We start from the raw sequence: 11,544 nt of genomic DNA, 5'->3' as shown, positions 1-11,544 counted from the left end.
GCTAAAGAAGAAAAAATCTTACCTAAAATGTAATCTAAGGAGCCCAGTATCAGTAATCCTGTCTCTACTTTTCCACCTATCAGCTTCTCGCTGCTTACAGACAGTCACTTGCCATTCCTTCCCGCTCTCCGTTTGGGCGGAGCTGCCTTCGGTACTGGTGGACGGGGTCCCCACTTCCTGTTTGGACCGGCTGGTGCTGCGGCTCTACGCTTGGCCCAGTTTGAGGCACAGCTAGCTCTGCAACAGCTGACCGCCATTGCGGCCAGTAACCAGGGCAACCAGCTGACACCCTCGCCCCTGGCCCTGCTCAACCTGCTCCAGACGACAGCCGCCAACACCCCACAAGCTATGTACCAGGCTCATCCACAGGGGGCGCCTTTCTCCCGACCCAGGACCCTCGCACAACAATCGGCACAGGGTCGGGGGTCAGACATGATGAACTACCAGTTGACCCAGTTCCCGCCGCCGATACAGCTCCCTGAGGAGCTTGAGTCCGCCCTCTCTGTACGCGTACAGGGAGCGAGGGAAAAGGACGTTCATTTGCTCAACCAGATCTCCCGGCAGCAGCTTACGGACCCGCGTCTACGCAGGGAAGGGCAGGGTCAAAGGTCAGATGGCATGTCTGTTCCGTCTCGCGGTATGGCCTTTCACACCCACCCTGCCCCGCTCACTTCTGACGACCAACCGGAGCAACAGCGAGGAGTGGATTGGTCCAAATACCAGCCAGCTAGTACACTATTTGCCCAACAGCCACCTCCGCAATCATCCCATGCCAACCCTTCAAGTGGACCACCAAGAGGCATGCCAGGCTGGAGCATCCCTTTCACTGAACCGGCTCATTCGCATGGTGGGGACGTACAAGGTCTGTACGCAACCGAGAGCGCAGGCAGCATCCTGGCCAGCTTCGGCCTCTCAAACGAGGACCTAGAGCTCCTGAGTCATTACCCTGACGACCAGCTAACCCCAGACACTCTACCCTATATTCTAAGGGACATACAGATACACAAAAGGAACGCCCCGTTTTCTCAAACCGTTCCTGCCGTTCCTGACCGGCCACCTCCGCAACATCCACTTTCTCCGTCTCAACTGTGCCCTCCGCGTTCTCGTTCACCCGACATCCCCAGTTTTCTCAGTGTGACTCAGACCGCGGGTAAAGTCATCGACTACGGGCATCTGAGCCGGACGTCAGAGGAGAGCAGAGACTACAAACACGTACGATTTTCAAAGGAAAAACCAAAAGCAGAGGCAGAGTACAAGTCATCCGTAAATCATAAAACCGAATCCCCCAAGGGGCACCACTCAAATGACTCTTCAGACTCAAAACGACGTGTACAGGATTACAAGAGGCGTACACCCAGCCCAGAGACTCACACGAGGGCACGGACGCCTGTCAGAGAGGCGACGTCAAAAACTTGGTCGGGCCGGCACAGATCCAAAACAAGTCATTCGTCAGAAACCAGGAGCGAGTCATCGAAACCGTCCAGACCCTCAAGCTTCAAAGAAAACTCTGGCAGCACCAAGAAGCTACCTACACCTACCATGATAAGCGATTTCTCGGCTGACCCTCCAAAGGTGTACCCCCATACCTGCTCCCTGTGTGACGTGGTGTGTGAACGGGCCAAGGTGAGTGCACTGTACTATGTACATCAAGCGTTTTAAAAAGCAGAGCTGACTTTAAGGCCCAATGCCATTGCAAATCGTAACCATATGTGTGGTGGCCTGGGAAAACCCGTCGGATGTCGCTGGCGTTCGTTTGTGGCAAAGAGCAAAAATAGATTGAAATGTCCTATTTCGGCGATTTTGATATTATGTGGTATTCTAGTACTTTGAACTCCATACTACATTATGGTGAATAAACATTTTAAGAAAACAAAAGAGAAAGTACTTATACTTTACCGACGAGGCGAGCAGACTAACACCGCATCACAAGCAGACAAACGAGACCGGCCGATCTGCATAGGCTCCTCCCCCGACCCAGAGGAGAAAGGAGTCGGGGGCAGCATTTCTCACCTTTCACTTTTTTTGGCATGATACATTAAAATGCTCATAACTTTTTAAAATAAAGGGCTATCTCAGTCATTCAACCAGTTATGAATAGCTGAGAACTTCTAATTTATGGAAATGTAAAAAAATGAAAATGTCAAAATGCCACCATGTGAAGGGTTTTCCCAGGCCACCACACATATGACTACCACTTCACATTAATAGACATTTTACTGAAGAAAAGAAAACTGATGTTTTTGTTGCATAGGCAGGTAATGAAATAAAGATTAAAGGTTAAATGGATTAAAGAATTATAGGAAATGATTAGCTTCATCTGTTAAAACGTTACATTATGGAGGAAAGATAATAATAATACCCTAATAATAATAATAATGAAAAATTGATTGATATTGGGTCATAGGAGTATGACAACCATACACTATATACACTCAAGGAATAAATGGAGGGAAACAATTAGCCTAGCAATTTAGCTTCTCTAGTGTATATTTAATATATCTGTGCACCGAACAGGATTTGTTTCTAAGAATATCAGATTCTGTCATGTTCCCTCTACATTCCAACGTCTTGAAAGTCAATAAAGAATTTACCAAAAATAGACCATGTACAGCCAACTCTAACTAACTAAATGCAAGCCTTAGACGGCTTCTTTCCAATTTGTAAAGCAATCTCAAACAATTGTACTTGATGGTGAACTGCAAAGCACTTGGTGTTTATCAGGGAATTGCTCTTTTGAACCATTTCTCTTTGAGTCAACTGTTTGATGATTAAAAGTAGATTCAGTGATATGAGGCAGCCATAAGAGGAAGGAAGACGTCCGACAAACAAATGCAGTGTGTAGCAAGACATTAAAAAATTTTGTCACACAGCTATCACAAGGCATTGCTGTGCACATGCGCAGCATAATGCAAATGGTAATGCTAAAGACTAACAGGTCAAATGTCTTGCCTGTTTGTGTCCGAAGCAGACCCATGTTCAAACAGTATTTGAAAGAAAGCTGTGCTTGATTGAGCTGTCCTAGTGCAAGGAGTGCAAATGAAACAGTCCCACAATAGAAAACACCTCCCATTTCACACTCCAGGCAGGCTGAAGCATAAATGCCCAGTCAAACACCATTTGAAATGGTTGCATTTCAAATACTATTTGCACCGAGGTCTGTGTTTGGAATCACAGAAGTCCACCAGCAGCCCGACAGACTACTTCACTATTACATTATTTCTGCTAGTTGTATTGTAACAGCATGCTTGGCAAATATGTTTGGTATTGAAACTTATGTGTAGCCTATACAGAACTAGCTAGGTTGAACTGACGCAAGCTTCCCTCTGAGTGGTTATTGCCTGGAAATCATCCCTGATTATTTGAGTTTGGTTAAGTTAAACTGAACTTGTCGCTTTGCCAGCCAGGTTCCGATTGTCGATGCTTTCCATCGAAAATGAGTGAATTCTATTCATTTCTTTAAATTCTATTCTATAAAATTCCTTTATTTTGGCTAGTGACATTGGTGCTGGTGGACACCAAGGGGAATTCACCCTGCTACTTATGCTACTGTTATATCACTGAAGCCCACGTTTAAGACATAAAACAAAAGCAGAGGAACTAAAGAAATAAAAGATTGAAAAACATTTGGCAGAAAAAAGTAGTCAGCTAATGACGAAGATGAAGAAGATGAACGTGAAGTTCACTGAAGACTTGGAAAACATCTGCCTAAGCTGAACGTTGTTATCTTAGCGCAGCAAGTGGTGAGAAGGGCGAACATTGTACCATATTCTTTCTACTGCTGTGTACCGAAACATTTTTGATCTCAGTGCTGTTTGAATATAAAAATGAAATCCCCAAAATGGCAATATAGACAGAAGACCTAGATCGTTATCGCTCCTTTCCAAATTATGTTTCCATTTTATTTGGTACTTTCTTTGCTATGGGTTTGATGCGAAGTAGAATATTAAATTGACTCAATTAGATTGTGTGTGTGTGTGTGGATAAGAAAATGCAACATTGTGGTGGCAAATTCTTTTGACTACACACGCATAGGCATTACAGGGTGACACTGTAAATGTGATTGTATCTATTGGCCTCTGGTGAACAACACCTCCCTGTCTAACCCTGATCTTTCTCTCTCTGTTTGTCTTCTCTCTCTCAGGACTGGACCGAACACGTGAACACAGTTAACCACACAGCCAGCTGCAGAGACCTCCGCAACAGGTCAGTCCTTTTAGATGCACCACCTTAAAACCGCAATCCGTCATAAGTGAGACAGCCAATCGGCTGTCCCGCCACTCAGGGTGAACAATACAGAAAACATCATGTTTCACTTTCGTAAAAAGTAAAAACGAAACCGTTTAGTTGCTTTAACTCCACAATTTAGAAATACACTAATTGATCATGTCAAAAAAATGTTTTTTTTCCACCAAGGTACCCGCACTGGAAACACTATTTGACAAGGTAAGTAAGTGTTACACTGAAAAGTGTTTTCAGTTATTTCTTCTTCTTCATATTAGGAAGGTTTAAGTGTTGAAGAGCCCACTCAATATACAGTTTTAGGATCACTAAATACTTATAATTAGTGAATTGGATTGTTGTCTTGCTTCATAGGCTACTGGGTTAGTGATACATGGCTAGTAAACAAACTTACGTTTTCAACGTGTTCAAAAGCTGTGGAGGACTGTGTCATCATCTAATTATGTGTTTTTAGCATGTTGATGTTCTATCAGCATGTTTTGATGTGCTAAACATGCAGTTAGATGTTAGTACATAGCAATGTTTTCTTTTTAGCTGCTATGTAGCTACCAATACGATGGTTGCAAACGTGTGTTTTGACTTATAGCGGTTTTCTCCAGTTCTCCGTTTGAGTTGTACCGATATTCAAATAAGCGTATCTTCTTTAACTATTTTCAGATTTCAATGTATTACACATCATTTGAAGGCTTATCTGCACTTTCATAATCTGTAAAAAAACAGAAAAATGACCGTGCCCTACTTTTTCACCAGACCGTGTCACATATATAAATATAACACTATCATATTCTCCATTTGCCTCCCCTTCCCTCCGCCCAAACTAGAGAGCAGCCTTTGCCAGCCCAGGATGCCCGCGGTACCTGGCAGTCTCAGGACCGCTCCCCCTCGCGCTCCGTCTCCCGCTCCCTCTCCTGGTCCCCCACCCCCCCACCAGATCGACGTAGGCGGACCCCCCCTCCGCCCTCAGAGCGACATCATCACAAAAGGTCTTACTCCCCTCTTCAGCACCCGCATCACCACCATCAGACTCACGGACACTCTCGCCGCTCTCCAACCCGCTCCTCCAGTCGGAGCAGCCCCTCCCAGCCCGTCCGAGGATCCTCCTTGAACAGTCATAGGGTGGAGAAAAGGACCAGTGAATCGTCAGGTAAGTGACTATTTGGGTTCACAGGTAGATCTCACGTAAGTCTGTGTGTGGGGTAAGGGTCTCTGGTACATGAGAGGTGGGCAGGTGTTCCTCAGGTAGGTGCTTAGACACTCCTGGTAGTCAGAACAGAAGTGGAGAAGTGCACAGGTTGTCTACTCCTCCATAGGGGTTAACCCTAACCCAAGCAGGCCTGCTTCTGTACAGTTAAATGCGGGAGGAATGGAGTTGAGTGCCGTTGCCATGGCACTGTAACGTCTGCCCTGCGCTCTCTTGTAAATCAACAAGGATATTTGTTTATTATGTCCACCCTCCCTGACTCATCTTCCTCTTGCGTCTAGGCGTTTCTACTGGAAGCTCATCTCGAGGTGGTCAGAAGCGTTCCCGTGACGACTCGGCCAAACACGCATTCGGCCCGTCTTCCTCTACTGTCAAAGCCAACAGACAGAGCAGTCGAGCCGGGGGTTCTGGGAAACGTGAGTCCTCCCTGTCTTCCCAGGGACGATCCTCAAACAGCAAGTCACCAACCTGTCAGTCCAGACAGGCCCGTCGTCCGCCTTCCTCTGTGTCCTCGTCCCCGGCGGCAGGAAAGCCCGGGTCCAAGGGTCCAAAGCCAGTTATATCTGTGGCTGCGAAGGAAACGGCGGCAGGCCAGCAGTCTGAGGTGAACCCCTAGATTTTGGATATTTCCTTGTTTGAGTTATTACGCAGTATTTACCTACATTGTCAACTCAAATCCAAGTTTGTCATGTACGTAGAATACAGCCGTAGACGATGCAATGAAATGCTTAGGGCAAGCTAGCTCCTCAACAATGTCTAACAACAATCAGACAATCCGCTTGTTAAGTCTGACGTCAAAAGTGACGTTTAGCCATTTCCGAGTCCAAATCAGAAATTCTCCGCACCGGAGTACCTGTGAACTACAGCGGTAGAATGACAGTTTAATAGTTTTTTAGACTCGGATCTATTCATACAACAAGGGACACAGCACTTTACCGTTTTCTCCATATTGTCAGGGTATTTGAGCCTCGGAAAAGCGCTATATAAATATAATTTATTATTATTATTATTTCGGCATCTCGAAGACAGCGCCTCAGCCAACGTTGGCCCCGGAAATACGTCACGACTTAACAAGCGGATATAGCCTAATAATAATAAACAATAACATAAGGTGGTGTAGTGTGTAGCAGCAGGGGGGTATTCCATCAACGTCACAAAAAGAAAATCCGGCCTCACAATACTTCGCAAAATAAACCCAGATTGTTTGCTAATGGCGCTTTTCCACTACAGGGCCGACCCGGGTACGGCACGGCTCGCCTCGGCGCGCTTTTGAAAAGTTCCCGGGTACGAGACGTTTTCCACTATACAGGAACGACCCGGGACTGTAGGAGGACTTACGTGTCATAAGATTCCCCCGCCCGCTATACAGATCAGCGGGGGGAAATGCGATAAGAATTATGTCAAAATGCAGCACTATCGTGCACAGATCAGCCTTACAACATGTAACGTTAAGTGCCTGTTACTTGCCGCTTTCAGTTCTAGTAGACTAGTTTAGATCTCGCAACCAGGGAAATGCCGACATGTGTTAAAGCCCCGATTCTATTTTTATTTCTCCTGACACGTTGAGCACTGTGCTTTTTTTTGTTGGTGAACTACCGTAATAAGCCTAAAAAAGTTCAACTGTTCAAAAAGTGCAACTTCTCTGCTTTCAGAAACTGTTTGAATTTTTTAGATTGGGCATATAGTTCATGAATTACGATAGTTTGAAGGAACGCTGTAAAATCGGAGCAAGACGCGAATCTATCGGCAGTAGTCAAATACATGCTCACATCCAGTCATCCGCTCACTGCTCTCCATCAAAAAGGGCACATCCATCAATAATATGGCATAATAACAACTGCTCTGATTAGATTGCTTAGATTGTTTAATACATCAAAGCGAGATGAACTTGAGAGTATCATGCTTCCTCCATTGGACTGAGGAACAGCATAGGCACAGGACATTGCCATAATAGCGATTTTTTTTTGTTATGCTTGTTGTAAATAAAAGTTCTATGATGCATTGAAATGACATTAAACTAAGATAATACGATGGTTAGCATAATCTTTCAAATCTTTATTAATAAGTTATTACAGAAACAGTAAGTGACATTTTCCGAGAGCGAAATCTGTTGTGGTATTTAAAGATGGCGTTTAGCGAAGAAATCTATGAACATGGGATGACGATTTCCATTGACCAATCAACGGTGTGCAGCGTCACACGTCACACGCAGCCTGGCAAAAAAGTACCTTTGGTACCTTTCGCTACCCATCCCGAACAAGAACTATTTTAGTTCTTGTTCGGCACCGGTACCAGAAATGGCACGGGTACTTTTGGCAGTGGAGAAAGGCTAAAGACCAGGGCCGACCCGGGTCGGCCCTGTAGTGGAAGAAAGGCTAAAGTAGTGGAGAAAGGCTAAAGACCAGGGCCGACCCGGGTCGGCCCTGTAGTGGAAAAGCGCCATAAGTTTCATGAAATGTATCAAAATAAGCCTGGACTTTCCTTTAGCGACATTGATGGAATACCCCCCAGGACACAACAGCAATATTGATTGGGCAGTCGCAATAGCAGCATTGTTGTTGATTATTGAAAAGCATTTATTATGACAGAAATATTGGAATAGAATTGGCACTCAGCTCCTTGAACGTTCACAGGCAACCAGAGCATTTTGTTTAGAGACTTTCCACTGTTTGCAGGCTGCAAAAGCACCACCAGCGAAGAAGAGGAAGCAGCTGCTGTCGTCGTCTCCAGACGCGTGCCCTCTGGTCTACCTGACAGGCCTCCCTGCCGACACCTCGTACCAGGAAGTGACGAATATGGTGCAGTCCTTTGGCGAGATTAACAACATCATACTCTTTCCAAACACGGGGGAAGGGGAAGAGGGGCAATATAAGAGCGTGTGTACAAAAGTTTTTAAAACAGCTAATTTCATAATATGCATGTTTTTGTCTTGTTTTTGTACTGAACGATAGTATCTAAAGGTTTAATTCTAACTGGAGATCAGAAAATGGCCAGTCTTATCCTGCAAATATCAGTTTTTATGTAAATATTATTTTCTTATGCTAATAATCAGAATCAGAATTTATTTTATTGCATCCAATGTACAGATACACAAGTACAATTCTTAGACTTAGGTTCTTCAACATTGGCACTGCAGCAAGGTACAAAATCAACAATAATAGAATAAAGTAAAGAAAGTAATAATAAAGTAATGGTAATAATATACATGCTTATCCAATGTCTTTCTCCCTCAGGCCTCCGTGAGCATGGAGAGAGCGAACGACGGCCAAGCTTTGGCAGCATGCCTCACCCTCTCCATACGTGACCACCCTGTCAGCGCGTCTGCAGACGAGGTGCGTGTCCCTATTCTGTACCAAGGTCATTTCAACCCTAGGGAGGCTGTGGCTCAGGAGGTAAAGCCAGCGTCTAATGATCACAAGGTCGGTGGTTCGATGCCCGGCTCCTCCTGTCCATGTGTTGAGGTGTCCTTGAGGTGTCCTGAATCCCAAATTGCTCCCAGTGAGCAGGCCGTGTGGGTGGATGGGTGAATGAGAGGCCATTGTAAAGTGCTTTGGAATAAGGCGCTTTATATGAGCAGCCCATTTACCATTTAACCCCCTGTGTCTCAAGATAAGAAAAATGAATGTATTGACATTGGATGTATTGACATGTTTGACAAGAATGTGTTTTTCAATTTCATCAGTTTTAGTTCTTGTTTTTGCAGGTTCAAGTTCAGGAGGAGCATACGATACCTGTCATTATTGAGGGGTAAGCCGTCTGTTACCCCTCGCCTCTTTATTTGCCCCCCCCCCTGCACCTCACGCATCTACATTTAGGGTGCAGGGTAAACCAGTTGAAACAAGAGCAGATTTCCAGAGCGTATTTATGAACACACCCTTAGTCTTGGCTGACAGACATGCTAAATAGTGCTTCAATTAATTTGCATGTGACAATTAAACCCTGGCAGCGCTTCACCCCCACCCTTCACTTGCTCCCCATAAAATACAGAATCTCCTTCAAGGTCCTCCTTTTCACCTTTAAGGCACTCCATGGCCTGGCTCCTGCCTACCTAACTGACCTACATCCCTGCACGTGTCTTCGATGCTCCGACACTGATCATACCCCGCACTAGGCGACGCACACTTGGCTGCCGAGCCTTTTCTGCCTTGTCAATGTAGCTGCCTTGTCAATGTCTGTTGCCTTGTCAATCTATGCTGCCTTGTCAATCTATGCTGCCTTGTCAATGTAGCTGCCTTGTCAATGTCTGTTGCCATGTCAATGTCTGCTGCCATGTCAATGTATGCTGCCATGTCAATGTATGCTGCCATGTCAATGTATGCTGCCTTGTCAATGTAGCTGCCTTGTCAATGTAGCTGCCGCCATGTCAATGTATGCTGCCATGTCAATGTATGCTGCCTTGTCAAAAAAATCTATGTCCGCTGAGTAGGGGAGCGAGGGGTATGTTGTCACACGCTGTCTTAACATTTACTGGGCACAATACATCACAATGGTATAAATGTCATACCAAATGAAAGAAGGAAGTCTTTGGCACATGTTTTGTATTGATTATATCTTCATATCTTATTTATGTACAGAGCTGTAGACCGACACACACACACACGCGTCATATTTGGACAAGTAACTTGAGCTCTCGGACAAGTAAAAGATGGACAAGGACAAGTACCTGAAAAAGCTTAATGTCAAGTCCTGCACTAATGTGTCGTTATTCTCAGTAGGAAAGTCGTATGTGTGCCTGAGAGCTTTGCTAAGCCCTGCCCCACTAAGACCAACACAGTTGACCACGGCCCGGGTAAGAGCTTTGCTGAGCCCTGCCCCACTAAGACCAACAAAGTGGACCACGGCCCGGGTAAGATTCCACACCGTACAAAGTTATTGTTGTTTGATGACCCTTACCATCCCTGTCAGGTCACAGGCACTCAGGGCACAACATATGCTCACTTAGACATTCAGACTGTAAGTGGAATAGGAATTTAAAATACAGGATTACAAAATTGTAAAACTAATACTGGTGTTGTGTTTCCCTCAGAAACTAAAGTTGGCCAGAAAATATCAAACGAGGTATGTTCATCTGATATCGACAGACAATCACACACAGACACACACACACAACCTTACTCATTTTAGTTTTGGACTTTGGACATTACACATAATTGCGTCTTTAGAGGTTCACATCTTAATATGGTCATTACTTCCTGTGCTCTGACCTGCAGAAGGGTGTGGTCCTGATCCTTGGACTTCCTGGAAGCGGGTTCTCCACAAGTGACCTCTCTGAATTAGTCTGTCCTTTCGCAGCTTCCACTGAGATCATCATGGCACCAGAACAGAAGAAGGTACTTTGCTGAAAGTCTTCCCTTTGAACTCTGTTTCATATTGAGCTCAACACTTATTTCAATGATTTATATGTGCCATTGGAAATCGTTATAGCCTCTGAACTCACTGCTACAGAGCTGCCACGCCATCCACCATGCACATCTTGATGTGAGACTGTATCAGAATCAGATCAGAATAATTTTTATTGCCAAGTATATTCGCACATACAGGAAATTTACTTTGTGTCGCTGGTGCATAGGACATAAAGGTAAAAACAACCATTATTTAAAAAGAATTAAATAATAAACAACAATATATTAGCAAATTTTTTGGAAAAGACAAAAGTTGAACAATAATTATGTAGGCTGTAAAATAGAGCATGTAAAACTAATATAGATTACATTGTCAGGTGTGTGTGTGTGTGTGTGTGTGTATAACGGGCAGGCGTGGGTACAGTACTCTACTGACAATCCCTGTGTTGCCCAGTGCCAAAATCTCTCAACAAATCTATGCGTGTCTCTGAAGTCTACACAGCTTGATAGTGGCATCTCAAGTTCTTATCTTCTGATGGAGCAGAACGTTTGCACTACACTGTAAATTAACTACCATTGTAAAAATGACTTGATTTATTGATTTATTTCCTTTTGTACGAGGAGCGAGATTCATAATGCATTTCACGACCTCACTTACGGATGTATGCGATGTGCACGACCGATGACATTTGATTTGCCAACTATTTGCATGAAACACCAGTGGGACTTTCCCATTGAGATCTTTTTATTTATTCATTTATT

General features: G+C 44.6%; 1 protein-coding gene across 1 annotated transcript in view; it reads left to right on the top strand.

Moving 5' to 3' along the window:
* LOC308160841 (uncharacterized protein) overlaps window positions 1-11,544 on the top strand; it is a gene marked incomplete at its 5' end in the record, with an annotated part of 31,923 nt that overhangs the window by 14,160 nt on the left and 6,219 nt on the right. The window contains 11 exons of the mRNA XM_080534776.1: window positions 84-1,623; window positions 4,142-4,203; window positions 4,414-4,443; window positions 5,061-5,383; window positions 5,722-6,044; window positions 8,116-8,316; window positions 8,674-8,772; window positions 9,144-9,187; window positions 10,156-10,286; window positions 10,467-10,498; window positions 10,651-10,770. Of these exons, the coding sequence (XP_080390902.1) occupies window positions 84-1,623; window positions 4,142-4,203; window positions 4,414-4,443; window positions 5,061-5,383; window positions 5,722-6,044; window positions 8,116-8,316; window positions 8,674-8,772; window positions 9,144-9,187; window positions 10,156-10,286; window positions 10,467-10,498; window positions 10,651-10,770 (2,905 nt within the window). The remainder of the gene's footprint in view (window positions 1-83; window positions 1,624-4,141; window positions 4,204-4,413; window positions 4,444-5,060; window positions 5,384-5,721; window positions 6,045-8,115; window positions 8,317-8,673; window positions 8,773-9,143; window positions 9,188-10,155; window positions 10,287-10,466; window positions 10,499-10,650; window positions 10,771-11,544) is intronic.

This window comes from Nansenia antarctica (assembly GCF_963989245.1).
Source record: "Nansenia antarctica genome assembly, chromosome: 6".
In the NCBI taxonomy this organism is placed as follows: Eukaryota; Metazoa; Chordata; class Actinopteri; order Argentiniformes; family Microstomatidae; genus Nansenia; species Nansenia antarctica.
Note: the sequence above shows the minus strand (reverse complement) of the source record. Positions and strands in the feature narration are given on the sequence as shown.